The 13594-nt window shown below is 47.8% G+C and overlaps 3 protein-coding genes across 7 annotated transcripts; 2 read left to right on the top strand and 1 right to left on the bottom strand.

The window, feature by feature from the left end:
* Positions 1-2447, top strand: rpl10a (ribosomal protein L10a). Of its 2 annotated transcripts, XM_037480429.2 has the most exons (6): positions 1-123; positions 553-624; positions 703-783; positions 1445-1593; positions 1678-1850; positions 2238-2447. In XM_037480429.2, the coding sequence occupies exons 1-6, from the start codon at positions 119-121 to the stop codon at positions 2406-2408; spliced, it is 651 nt and encodes a 216-aa protein (XP_037336326.1). In that variant the 5' UTR covers positions 1-118; the 3' UTR covers positions 2409-2447. The 2 variants fall into 2 exon arrangements, with proteins under 2 accessions (XP_037336326.1, XP_062420361.1); XM_062564377.1 differs by lacking the exons at positions 1-123; positions 553-624; positions 703-783 and adding an exon at positions 1066-1127.
* Positions 2448-2594: 147 nt separating this feature from the next.
* On the top strand, positions 2595-6095 carry LOC119223244 (uncharacterized). 4 transcript variants are annotated; one of them, XM_062564370.1, is made up of 9 exons: positions 2595-3435; positions 3527-3554; positions 3892-4256; positions 4456-4728; positions 4819-4869; positions 4961-5109; positions 5212-5322; positions 5613-5726; positions 5816-6095. In XM_062564370.1, exons 4-9 carry the CDS (start codon positions 4486-4488, stop codon positions 5964-5966), a joined length of 819 nt encoding a protein of 272 aa, XP_062420354.1. In that variant the 5' UTR covers positions 2595-3435; positions 3527-3554; positions 3892-4256; positions 4456-4485; the 3' UTR covers positions 5967-6095. The 4 variants fall into 4 exon arrangements, with proteins under 4 accessions (XP_062420354.1, XP_062420355.1, XP_037336324.2 ...); XM_062564371.1 differs by having other exon boundaries at positions 2595-3284; positions 3363-4256; XM_037480427.2 differs by having other exon boundaries at positions 2595-4256; positions 4456-4612; positions 4685-4728.
* Positions 6061-9889, bottom strand: inavaa (innate immunity activator a). The gene is made up of 10 exons (XM_062564352.1): positions 9803-9889; positions 9622-9719; positions 9162-9295; positions 8907-9029; positions 8593-8827; positions 8448-8501; positions 8064-8280; positions 7766-7912; positions 7028-7670; positions 6061-6835 (listed from the first exon to the last, which is right to left on the bottom strand). Exons 1-10 carry the CDS (start codon positions 9805-9807, stop codon positions 6743-6745), a joined length of 1749 nt encoding a protein of 582 aa, XP_062420336.1. The 5' UTR covers positions 9808-9889; the 3' UTR covers positions 6061-6742.
* Positions 9890-13594: the final 3705 nt, after the last annotated feature.

Here is a 13594-nt window from a genome sequence, read left to right as displayed (position 1 = left end):
AGTTGAGTAAAAAAACTCGTCGCTTTTTGATGACGTAAGCAAAAGGACGCCTTTATTTTGCGTAATTTCCCTCTCCACATCCTTTTCTACGTAGCGTCGAGAGGGACAAGCCGCAAAAATGAGGTTAGACCCGCCGTAACTAAAAAATGTCAAATAATAGACTGTTTCCACAGCTAAACGAACTTTACAACTTGTTTTAGACTAAGGTATTGTCATTGAAGGCAGCCGTGGTGTTATTTAGTAGAGGTATTTTGAAGTGGCTGAAGCTAAATGAAGTGATACCGGCTCATCGGCCGCAGGACCGTCAGGACACCACGCCGATTTCCCGAGACAATCCAATGCCATCCACGCATTAAACATGGGTTTTAGAGTACAATACTGCATCGGATGTATTGATTTGTTCTTCCAGATGATATAGTTCGAAATATCTTTTTAAATATTTATTATGTTCCATGTTTCCGCCGTAGACCATCCGACGTAACGTTAAATCTGTCCATGGTGGTGCTGTTCCGCTCTATTTGCCTTAATACCTTTTCTGATATTTTGTCACAGTAAGGTGTCCAGGGATGCGCTGTACGATGCCGTGAAGGAGGTCCTGCAGGGCTCCCTTACCAAGCAAAGGAAGTAAGTGGTCAGACATGCGACATTTCGGTCTTGAGATTAACAAAGCGTGGAATACAACGTGTGATATCTGTTTCTTAGGTTCACAGAGTCGGTGGAGCTGCAGATCAGCTTGAAAAATTATGATCCCCAGAAGGACAAGCGTTTCTCCGGCACTGTCAGGTTCGACCTTTAACTGTTTCACCCAACCTTTTCCCTGTGCGCTTCCAGCCCTGTCTGAGTTTACAAACAGCCTGTAAATGGGGCTCTTAGTTCTTAAATTCATTAAAAATAAACACTTAAGTCCAGACAGGCCCGGGGCGGACATGGAGAAGTACTGTGGGTAGTCTGACTGAGCTGACCCAGCTCTGCTGGGGGAGGTGAAGCAGGCGGACCCCTACCCTGGGTCTTAAAACATGAGGGGAGGCGTTGAGTTACTGAGCTGCTAAGTTCATGTCCTCATGCCGACCAATTATCATAATGTTGCCAAAGAAGTCAGCTGGACACCGGCTACCCTGGTGGTATGGGTAAGATTCCGTTTTTTTACATGGTTAAATGAGGAAGGTGTCATTTAGGCATGGCGAAGTTTTGGATCTTTTTAAAAAGACAAACATGTTTCACTCCCAAGTTAGTCTAGTTTCCAGGTGGTTTAGCGATTGAGCTTGTAAACCAAAAAGGATCATTTGAAATTAATCTGTAAACATTTGCATTGGAGAAGTTAACATGTGAGCTCACCCCTAGACTATGAACGTTTTATTTTGACTAAACCTGCCTTGTACACGGATGTTCCTGTGCCTGATGTCGGGATGCAAGCAGTGTGTCTAACGGCTTTGAACGTCTGCAGGCTGAAGACTCTCCCCAGGCCCAAATTCTCCGTCTGCGTCCTGGGAGACCAGCAGCATTGTGACGAAGCCAAAGCTGCTGAGCTGCCCCACATGGACATTGAGGCTCTCAAGAAGCTCAACAAGAACAAGAAGATGGTCAAGAAGCTCGGTATGTTTGCATCCTAAATTTAAAAAATGACTAGTTTGATTAGGAATTTCTTTTGTAACATTGTCTCGCTCTTCCCCCCTCTAGCCAAAAAGTACGATGCCTTCCTGGCCTCAGAGTCTCTGATCAAGCAGATCCCTCGTATCCTCGGTCCTGGTCTCAACAAGGCTGGCAAGTTCCCCTCCCTGCTCACCCACAATGAGAACCTGAACACCAAAGTGGACGAGGTCAAATCCACCATCAAATTCCAGATGAAGAAGGTACGCTGAGATAAAGCTGAATTGATAAATCAATGCCACTTTACTGGCTGTTGAGGAGCAATTGGACCAATACTGGTGTTACCACTGATAGCAGCAATCCTGAAGCTAATTTTTTCCTCTCTCAAAGTTTCTTGATACGTTTTACTTTCAGCTGATCTCTTAAATAGTATTAAGCAATTTATAATTTTATTATAATGTAATGTTCATGTTCCTATACACCAAAAAAAAATTGACATTAAACCATGAAGACACAGATCATATAATGGAAACTGAATGATGACAAAGCCCAGGTCTCTGGTCTGAAAAAGTGGGACTGTTGCACATTGAGCTTTACTTGCGTTGCTGGTATTTTGGTAACTGCTTAATATGTCGGTCTTTGTGCTCTAGGTGCTGTGTCTGGCTGTAGCTGTAGGACACGTGAAGATGACAGAGGATGAGCTTGTGTACAACATCCACCTGGCCGTCAACTTCCTCGTGTCTCTGCTGAAGAAGAACTGGCAGAACGTGCGTGCGCTCTACGTGAAGAGCACCATGGGCAAACCCCAACGCCTCTACTAAGACTGCTTTTCTATCAATAAAAATGTGGAGATGCTCAAAGTTGACTGTTTCGATTGCTTTTCTTTAACTACTTTTTAAAAAATCACGATCAGTGCTTTTTATTGTACCATCATTTTATGGGTCATAGTAAAGTCTAAACAATATAACTTTGTATTCTAGTGGGTGTCCGGTCTCACTGGATGGCTTTTATTGTATAAACTCAAAACACTAGGTGTGTGGATAAAACTATAAGCATTTGTACCTAGAATTAACAATTTCAAATGCCTATGGTATGGGACTTGCATACTGTATTGATTAAAGTTAAAACCTAATAAAGAATAAAACAAGTAAGTGCACCACTTTGTTTCCAAAGCTGTTAATAGTAACATTGATTTAGCTAATTGTTAAATCATCACTTTAAGGTTATACATGAGACATAATTTCCTTCAAGTGACGACCATCTTTACCAAAGATGAAAGCAACACTACAGCCACGACTACCCATGAGCCTCTTGGGGAGGTTGTCCTGCTCTGCTTTGACTGGATTGCTTAATAGGATTATCTAGTCTTAGTACAGGAGAAAGGCAGGGATGGGAACTTAAATCGATATATATATATATATACAGATTTCCAGCAGCAACAAAACTTCTGGAGGTTACGGAAGATTATTTAAATATTTGCTTCTAACCCAAGGGAGGCTGTTGGATTATTCCTGGAAAAACCGGTTAATGTCATGACTACTCAGGTGAGTAATCTACCAGCTGTCCCACCTGATCCCCTCTTTGAATGCAACGATCTCGGCAATAGAAGGAAATGTTTCTGAACTAATTACAGCGTGATGCCGAGCCGAACTGCATCAGCGGGTTCGCCACGTTGGACAGCGAGGACAGTGCCGACGGTAACAGCTTTAAATGGCCACACAAAGTCCATGACCAGTGTCCTGGGTGTACATTTAAACTGGCTTCTGTCCCAGCAGAAAGCAGTCGGGAGGATCAGCCAATCACAAACTGGAACGCGCTCTCCATCATCGAGCGCGTCGGACTTGACGGGTGACCCAGTGTGATTTTTTATCTGCCAACCATGTCATACCTTTTAAAAACACCAGTTAATCTGACTCTTCCTCCCACTTTTCTCTGACAGTGTGGAGCTGTCAGAGAAAGATTTGGAGGTAAAGTGATATTGCATCCCACATGCGTGTTTTTGTGTTGCTTTCACATCTCCTAACGCTCTTACAATCTCACCGACGGTGAGTTTGCTTTTTAGAGGCCTGAATGAACCGCAGGAACGATTGCACATAAAATAACAACAACCAGCATCCTGTTCCTATGTTCCCATCTGCAGCCGACTATTTTTTAAAGTCGGACGTGAACGATTGTTGACCCTTCCCTTCAAACTCATGTTTCACCCCAATTAGGAAAAAACCTCATGAATCCCGACGTTCCGACGCATACGGCTCAGCCTGTGTCTGAAGCGTGGCCTGGTTGCTGCTCTTCTTATGTTCCCAGGCGGCCTTCTCTCAGATCGCCCTGGCCTCGCGCTGCGATCAGTTCACCCTGAAGCAGAGGCTGCAGGCCGAGGAGCACGCGCGCAACCTGGCCGAGGAGAACGTCCTGCTGGAGCTCACCAGAGGCCGGGAGACGCTGGAGGTGCGGCTTCATGACTGATGGTGTGAAATGACGCTGCCATAGAGCAGGTGCTCCCGTGTGTGTCTGTGCGTGTGTGTGTGTGTGTTTTTTAGACGCTGAAGGGCCTTTGTCAGGACAGTAAGCGCAGTAAGATCCTGCAGAGGCTGGAGCTGTCCCTGGACATCCTCGGTGGGACCGTGGAACGAATCTCCAACACAGCGGAGGTGCTCGGCGCCGTGCACCAGGTACCGGGTGGATCAGTGCCACGTAGAAATGTGACCTTCTGACCTTCGGGTTTAGGCTTAGATCAGCTGTAAGGGGTCAGAAAGTGATGTGAGACAATTCTTATGAATCAAAAGGTTGAACCTGTGAATGTGATTCCCCAAATAAGCAACATGGAAGGCGATCAACAACGGACGTGTTGGTTTTACCTGATGTTTTAAGGAGGCTCGAGTGAGTCGAGCAGTGGAGCTCATGGTGGCCCACGTGGAGAACCTGAGGAGACAATACGATAGAAACATGTTGGAGCTGGAGGACGCCAAGAAGACCATCCAGCTGCAGAACTCCTGCAGAAGCGCCGTGGACCCGAGCCCGTCTCCAGGTCTCCGATGTCCTGCCTCCCGGGGTTTGTTTTGCTCGTTCTTCATTATTTCACAGACTTTTCTCCTTCTAGATGCAGAGAGAGAAAGTGAAGGCAGAAAGAAAAACTCTCAGCAGGTGAGCAGCGTTTCGGCTGATTGCCTCATCTGATGTGGGTGCACTTTGCTCATCGGGATTCCTGTCTGCCTTTTATTTGCATTCTTTCAGAACAGCGGTCGTCGCAGAGTCAGCGTAACTCTAATGCCGATCCAAATCCAGGTGATGGAGCTTTCATGAGAGAACATTCTTCACAACGGCCCTCGTCTGCGAAACCCAAATGTACCGAGCGTCTTCGCCTGTGTCTCTACAGGAGCCGGTCAAGCTAGACACGGATAAAAAAGCTCTCCCTGGAAGGTCCATCAGCAAAGACTCCTTCCTCTCGTCCTTGTCTCCCCCCCTGGGCTCCGAGTCCTGCTGCGCCGCCGGGACCAAGGCCGCCGGCTCCCTCGCCGAAGACAGGTGGACCACAGCGAGTCCTCCCCTCGCTCTTTGGATCGGACGATGAGCGTCACCCGAACCTCTCTCCTTTTTCACCCCCCCCCCCCCCCTTGTGTTTTTCAGGCCGGTGGAGCCAGAAGAAACTCCAGCTGCTGAACTCCTTCCCCCCCCGGCCCCCGGCCTCGAGGGCCTCCTGTCGAAACATCAGGCCACCAGAAAGTCACGTGACAAAAAGTATGGAAAATACCTAAATATAATTGTATATTATTGTATAAATACAAAAATACCAGAAACAAAGAGAGCCAGAACTATTCAAGCGTGCAGCGTGAGGACGAGAAAACAACCCATAGCCTTAGTTAACCTCCATCATTGATGTCATTAATAATAATACACTGTGACTGAAATACGCTTTATACATGTGACATATGTGTCGTTATAGCTTTTTAAGCGAAGGGCCTTCTCTGTTCACCCATCCCATTGACCCGGTGGTGGGAGGAGTGTGACGGCGCTGTCTTTCGTTGCAGCCCCCCCCTGGATGGTCTACGCCAGAGACACAAGGGCAAAGCTGCCTTATCAAAGAAAAAAGCAGACAGGGACAAAAAGAGCGCCGCCGCTTACCGACGGCCTTCAACGAGCTCGTAAGTAACAACAAAGAAGAAACCAGAGAGAGGGCCGTGGGGATTCCCCCCCCCCCCTGTGGACGGCGCTGACCGGCTGCTTTCCTCAGGTGCGGCCCGCCGTGGGGACGGCGTCCCGCGGCCCTCTGGGCGCTACGCTGTCGCTGGGCGCTGCTCCTCGTGTACCTGTTTGTGCTTTTCTGCGGCGCGGCGCTGGCTTGCGTCCTGTGGAAGCTTCACGACGAAGCGCCGGAGCGCTGAAGGAAATCTGCGACTCAGTCTTTTTGGATATAAAACCAACGGTGTGTTCTTCAAATACTTTGGGTTCGTTTTTTCTTCTAGAAAACCAAAAGCCACAAACTTCCAATTTTTTGGCTGTATTTCTTTATTATAAATATAGAAAACATCACAACTGGTAAAATCACTTTGTTAGTAAGAAAAACACCACACTGAAGTAAACACATCCCTCAAACTACTGTTCAAGGCATCAGTGATTCATTATTAAGAGTTAATTGCAAACGTTAGGAATTAGCTCACTTCACTTGATGGCTAGATTTTATTTTGATCTACATAAATATGTATATTTATATGCTTTTTGGTCCAGCATCTTCTCAGGTATTTATGTTGCAAAGAGGGAAACTCATTAAAATATAAATATAACAAATTATATTAGGAATGGGGATATTTTGTCAAAAACTACTGTAGATGAATTTTATGTGCAAAATGTGTGCCAGACACAAGGAATTTCCGCATCGGAGTTTTAAATCGGTTTAGTCTTGATCTCAATTCACATCAGAACTTTTAGAAGCATTGATTAGAAGGCAATTTAAAATAAATTAAACTTACATTAAGTTTTAAATAGAAAGAGGAGAGAAGTGTGCTCAGTGGAGTCCCATTAGGGATACGTTTTCCCCGTCATGTCAAAATACAATCTCACAGAGAGTCCACAAACTTAATAAATAGAGCTGGATACCACACATCCAACTGAGCATGCGGAGGAGGAGGAAGAAGAGGAGGAGGAGGCGCAGAGGTCCGAGCTACACCTGGCTCACGATCTCAGCGTCCTCTGCAACGAACCACTGGACTGGGGTCCCGTCTGCAGCTCTCTGAAGAATCACATCACCTGAACCCTGTGAAAACAAGACGTCAGGGTTCCTCCTACACTCTGCACATGACAAATAGTTGATATCTTTTAATGATTGATTTGTAACTTTTCAAACAAAAAGTAAAAGGATGTTTCCAGCCTACCAGGCTTGCTTCGCATGTCTTCATCTTATTGCAAACTCATTATCGCAACAATCGATTCATTGAGCGGCGTCTACCTGTTTGAACGCAGGCAGGTGAGCCGCCGCGGGGCTCTGCTGATCCTCGCCGCTCGGCCTCAGCTTCTGCAGCTGATTCCTCTGATGCCACGACTTCAGCTCCTCCGAAACGATGTCCCTGGGCATCAGCATGACGGCGTGGTTCGGGTACTCGTTCAGAGACGGCGTTCGCACCAGCCTGGTGTAAGGCGGAGGGGCCTTCGGGACTCTCCTCGTGGACGACGCCCCCCCCTGCCACTGCCTTTGCTGGGGGCCGTGTGCCATAGTGGGAGGGGACAGGAAGCACCGTCCCATGCCCACGTCTTCCACATTCGCCCTAACGTGGACGGGCCTGACCTGAGGCCGGTTGGCGTTCTCCTGCGAGCCGGCGAAGCTGGAGGGCCCTTTCTTTTGGGCTCCAAAGTGGAATCCGTAAGGCGGCGGGCAGGGCTTTGGGATCTCGGGGGGTCCGTCCCCGCCCAGAGAGCTAATGTAGGAGGAGGACGAGTGCTCCGAGCTGCTGTCCTCCGAGCTGGACTGGTAAGGGCGCAACGGGGAGTACTCCGGAGAGCGCGCCACGAAGTCGGCCAGGTAGCGCCGCTGGGGAGGCTTGGCGCCCCCCCGATTGTTCTCCTTGTCCGCGGGGGGTTTGGTTTTAGGAAGCCTGAGGAGACACAGCACGGGGAGATCGATAAGTCATAGTCAGCTTATTGGGGTGCTCTTTGCGCATTGGCCTACTAATCTGACTCCTCTGTGCACCTGAAGGATTGGGAGCCCTGTCGGCGTACGTGCAGCTCGGGCGTAGACGGGGCGCTGGTGGAGTTGTTCTGACGCAGGGCCGTATTTTTTATAAACTGAGACAGAGGAATGATGCTGTCACCTGACATCTGGGTTCCTGCTGGACTGCTGCACACAACAACAACAGGAAAGATAATGTGAGACGTGCAATATATCTTGTGAGCTATGAATGACACCAAGCTCTATTATTGATTTTAGTTTTCTAGTAGTTTAGTAATAGTCATGTTTAATGTTTAGTTAATACACTTTAGACTCGTACCTGGACCTGCTGCTACAGCTAGACTGTGGTTTTGTGGACCTCTGGTACGGCTGATCCAGACAGGACTCTTTCCATGGAGAGTTCTGGATGGGAGCGCGCCGACTCTGCACACTGGGCCGACTGGATGTCTGCTGTAGGGTTGTGGCTGACAGCTGGATGGGTTCTGAACAGGAAGTGGCCAGCACAGGAGGAGAGAGAGGGCTGGGCGAGCCGGCATCTGTGGACGATCACGGAGAACATCAAACAGCCGCCATCATGCCGCTCATCAACAATATCTATCTGCGTCTTTTCTGATTCCTCCAACCGAATGCCTCAATCTGAGCATGACCATCGCAGAGTGATGATAATCTTCAAAAACATGACATAAATGTACTCTTCACTCACCATCATCCAGGGCAACCACATCAGACAGGGAGCTGTCATCAGACATGCACAGATCTGCAGGCACAAAGCGAACATTTAGAAAGTGTCCGTCAGAGGACCTGGACGTGTTCATTCGTTTGGCCTGAAGGGGGCAGCAGACACTCACCTTTGTTTTGTTTGTGTGAGACGCTCACGCGAGGTGAGTTGCACTCGCTGTTGATCCTGATCTGGAACACAGCCTCCTGCAGGTCCTTCACCTTCTTCTCCTCCCTCTTGCACTGCTGCAGCCGGCTCTTCTTCTGTGGTTTGCTGAGGTTGCCCTCCAGGGACAGTTTGCGAGCCGCCTCGTAAATCTGCCGCTGAAGAGCCAAGTCCGTTTCCAGCACCTGGAGCTCCGAATCCTACCATAAATGTTTAGTTTTAGCTGATGGATTGTAGTATTTTCCCACCAAAAATAGCAAACAGTGATCGATACCATACCTGTTTATCCAGATGAATTAGATCTTCGTCAAGTTTAAAGCAAGCTCCAATCCTCCTTCTGACCTGAGGAAGCTTCTCATCGGGCATCAGAGGATAGTCTGAGGGCAGTTTACCGGTCAGCTCCTGTGAATTCAAAATAAGCTTTGATAACACATAGGGGGAATCCTACACACATAATGCAATTTAGAGCTACTACCCAGTCCTTAATAAGCATGTTTGTAGCATGTGCATTATTTGAATGTGGGAATGACTCACTGCCTCCCTGATGCAGAGCGTCCTGAGCTCCAGGAGGCAGAGCTCCAGGCGCTCCTCCAGAGACTGGTGCTTCAGCTTCAGTGCTCGGGTGTGTGTGATCAAGTCCTTCCCCGGGCTGCTGGGGCTTTCTGGGCCTGCAGCAGACACGCAGAGGGGCAGATCAGGCTTTACTCATCACAATCTATCACTCATAAAAAAAATAACTTCTCACCATGTTTACTGAATATAATGTTATTCTTCTATGGATGACCCAGAAAATCTGGCATGAACAGTTTGAGAACATTATGCCGTTTTATTTGTTATTTCTATTACATTTTATTGTCGAGGAAACGAAGCGTTGTTCAAGAATAACAATGAGTATATAGCAACGTGACCTGCAACACTGTTATGGTGGTTCCCTAAGCTATAAGAGGACCTATACGTTGGAATCAGACGCCGTACTTTGCCGTGATGTTCTTACCAGAGTGGACGATGATCCCACTGTCGGTGTCGCTGATCTCCTCTTTGCTCTCGATTGCAGTCATCTCGACTGTCTGCACTTCTCTTTTTTGTAAGTAACTGTGGAAATGAGCAGATATTAGTCACCTCTGTAAAAAGGACCACTTCTAAGAATACAGCCTCTCTTGTTGGTTTTCCTCCACCTCATTTATGCTCCCTGCTGCTGCTTTGCTTAACAAAAGTGAATGACTGGCGAGTGTCCTTTCACACAGCTCTCCATCTCTCCACCCCCCCCCCTCCTCCTCCTCCTCCACTTCTTTCTCCCTCCCAATGCTCGCTCTGAAAAGAGGCAGGACCCCCCCCCCCCCATGCTTGACTCCGCACATGTGCAGGGGTTAATCCGAATCGGGTGGGTGCCATGGTGACGGGGCACCGTGCGGCTGGCCCGAGGGAGCGTGTCGCCGCGAGGGCGTGTCGTGGGGCGTTTAAAGAGCCCGGACCCCGAAAAAGAAAGCAGATGGCCGCAGGAATTACCCAGCTCACGGACTGCACCTGTTACCCCCCACCCCCCTCCTCCTCCCTACACACACACACACACGCCCCTCTGCTCCTATTCAACCGGTGTGCAGAAAACCCTCTGGGGGGCTTTGAAGTGGAAGAATGTCTCAATGCAAGGCCTGTCCACACAGCGTCGGACCACAAGGTCCCTGCTGACTCGTGTGCAGCGCGGCTCGCTTCACTAACACACTTTCACAAAACGGGCAAACGCAATTTGGGTTTATGGGCTGCTGTGTTCCATTGTTGCTCAGAAAAAGAAAAAAAAACATGGAGAAGAATGGAAGCAATGAAAAGAAAATGAAAGGAAGGAAAACAATGGATACAGCCCCAAATTGTAGATAGCATTTAAGGATAAGTGTGTCGAGGCTTCTAAAAGCACAGCTACTGGGTCTGTGTGTGTCTGTTTGGGTGAAATCGCCTTTAGAGGAGAGCGATAAAACTTGCTGCCCTTATTATTTCAGTTTTGTAGGTCAATGAATTTATTCTGGATCTCACATGCTTGCCACCGCCTTAGACTTCCCTTGCAGCACAGGCACTAACATGATTAAAGCCGATCATGGGCCTCACTTACTGCTTCAATGCCACACATTCATCCAATGACACGGGATGAACTTCATGACGCCAAGACCGATATCTGTATTAACAATCATGCAAACAAAGTGTATACAAAAAAAAAAAAAAACTAGGTGTTTGTTTTAGTGAGGAGACGCAAGATGAAAACAGACACCGCATGAACAAATGTGATTCTTGGGCGGACCTCAACGCTCGTCTCATCCTTTATCTTTTGAGATTGGTATCGGGCCTTTTCCTGTTGGGACTAGTGGGACAGTGAGAGAGACAGGATATTATTGTGTATCCCATTGGCCCGACCCATTCTCTACCACAACTCATGTGAACTGACGCAGCCACGAGCAGCCATGTAGTACAATGAGGCGCAGGCAGCTTGAGTCAGTAAAACAACACTTGCAACAAAAGGCCCCTGTATGCACCGACCAGTCCTAACAATCTGCTGTGGGCTCAATATCTGCTGACAACTCGGCTTCAGTTGCCGGGCCAATATTGAGACGGGGCCGCGGCGAGAGGTGGGGAAAGGAACAGTGCTGAGTTTTCACCGCGCGAGGTTGAGACCTGCTCTACTCCCCCCTGAGACACACGGCTCCCTGCTGCAGCCATCTCCAACCAAAGAATCAACAGGAATCCAGCGAGGTAATCAGAGACAGGCAGGGTAGTGTGGGATTTACCCACTTACACCCAATAACTCTCAAGACTTTCACAAGAGTCTGTGGCGGGAGGGCTAGACTGAGTGAGTGGGTGGGTGGTGAGTTTGGGTAAAACAGAAGATCTCATTAGAGGTTGCAGCTCACTGCCAAGACGTTGATATCATTTGCTTTCATAAAAAAAAAGAATCTGGAAGTGGTGGGAGTGTTTAATTTCCTGACGGGATAGCCGCTGATAGCACAGTCTCCACCCGGCCTTGATTGATGTAGTCATAACAGCTCGGCCGCGTTGCGTGCCATCGCCGTTAGCGGAGAATTGCCAGGAACTGGTCAGGGATGGGAGCTGATCATCCCACCCATCCCCGCCGCTCACCGGACCGGGACGGTGTCACGTCTACGGAAGTGGTTGTTTACGGCCAAGGGATCGGGATGTGGATTCGCTGTCTCCCAGACTTCCCCCCGCCACCCTTTCCCATGAGCCTTCGGAGCTGCGATCTCCTGGAATGCCGCCGCCACCGCCGCGTTCATTACCACTGTGGTCGGCCTTGGAATTACCAATGGGGGACCGGCCTCGCAGAGGAAACAGTGAGGGATGGCCTGTTTAAACCCTGTAATTAAGACTCTCCACCGAATGCTGATACTATGGAAGAAACCAAACGACCTTACAGCATGCCTTATTTTAAGAGTTGGGGGGGGGGGAGAAGCCAAAATCCATTCAGCAGAATGGATCCGCTCTGCACACAATATGGCCCGCTGGATAAAAAGTGCATCAATGTGGGGGAGAGGCAAAAGGAGGAAAAAAAAATGAAGTGTTGTATTACAAAGCACGTCACTAAAGTCAGATCTTTGTCTTAAGAAGCAGTGCTGTGTGGAAACAGATCACATTCAAAGTGTGTCCTCATCAAAGACTCAAACGCTGTCCGCATGCTTCCTTTGTGATATAAACTTTGTTAAATAGTGGACGAGTCTTTTCTAACTGTGCAGCAGAGACAATGTAGGGTTAACTAGCACTGCGTCGGCCCGCGCTCAGTCACTGGACGCCATATGTTGGCCAGACACACCAGCTCTATCAGCGGTAATTCAGAAGGCAAAAAGAGATGCTCCATTGTTCTCCAGAGGCTGAAGGGCTGACCAGGGATCATGACACCCTGTCCCTCTGAGTCATCATTTGTGAGGCCCCTGAATGGACCCCGATGGTCATCTCGGGCTCCGGGCAGGATGTGGTTGCAGCTTTTCACCCACAAGTACCCCACCGTTTACAAAAGGACCCGGGGGGGGAGAGCAGGGGCATGAAAACACAGAGGTGTTGTCTCTAGCACCACGGCAGCACAGCACGTCTGTCAACACGTGGACTGAAAGACATGGTGTTTATTCGGCTGCGTTGGGCACAAACAAGAGCCAGCGAGCAGCCCGCCGGCCCCACATAGACCCGAAAGAGTAGTTTGTCGGTGAAAGCAAACTGTTTGTATTCATGGGACAACCGCGGAGGCAAAACTCAGCCTTAAAGAGAGTAGCACAGTAGAAAATCATCAACCATAATTGCTTTGTCTGCTTTGTCTAATGGTTGTAATTCAGAGTGGAATTCAGATCCTCACATCACTTTACAATTCAAATATGGCAATACCACATATGAAAATATTCTGTTTCAAATCCTGTGTCCTTAATCTGGTTGAAGTAAAAGTAGTATTGCCAATATTATTACTCACAGTCTTAAAATGAAATACACGTTTTGTACATTTCTTTATATTTCTCAAGTTTTATTATTTTAGTCCAAGAAACTGGTAACAAATGGAGTGAAGTAAAAAGTATCTGACTTCCTTCTATATTGAAGTTGTTGTGAAAAGTAGAGGATAGCAGAAAATGAAATACTTTAAAATTGCAAGTACCTCATGATTGTAGGAAGATGACTACATGCACATACCGTTGAATGAATCATTCCCTTACGGATTATATTTTAAACTTTACTGCACTGAGGACAAGTAACACGTATCCTAATGACATGTTTTTAAAAAACAGCAGTTTTAAAGAAACTGCAAACAAACTTTTCAGATTAACAAATTGCCCTGTGACGGTGATCTAAGGTTGAACTTTTACTCTGTAACATCCTCCTGTCGCTGTACGGGGCGTCCCCTTTACATATAAATATACATATACCTTTATGTTTCTGAGCCATAGAAAGTCCTGTGTACTCACCGTGTAGAGTAATATCGGCTATTCTAT

Source organism: Pungitius pungitius, chromosome 1 (genome assembly GCF_949316345.1).
Source record: "Pungitius pungitius chromosome 1, fPunPun2.1, whole genome shotgun sequence".
NCBI lineage: Eukaryota > Metazoa > Chordata > Actinopteri > Perciformes > Gasterosteidae > Pungitius > Pungitius pungitius.
The sequence above is the reverse complement of the archived record's forward strand: the minus strand, read 5'-3'. Positions and strand labels throughout refer to the sequence as shown.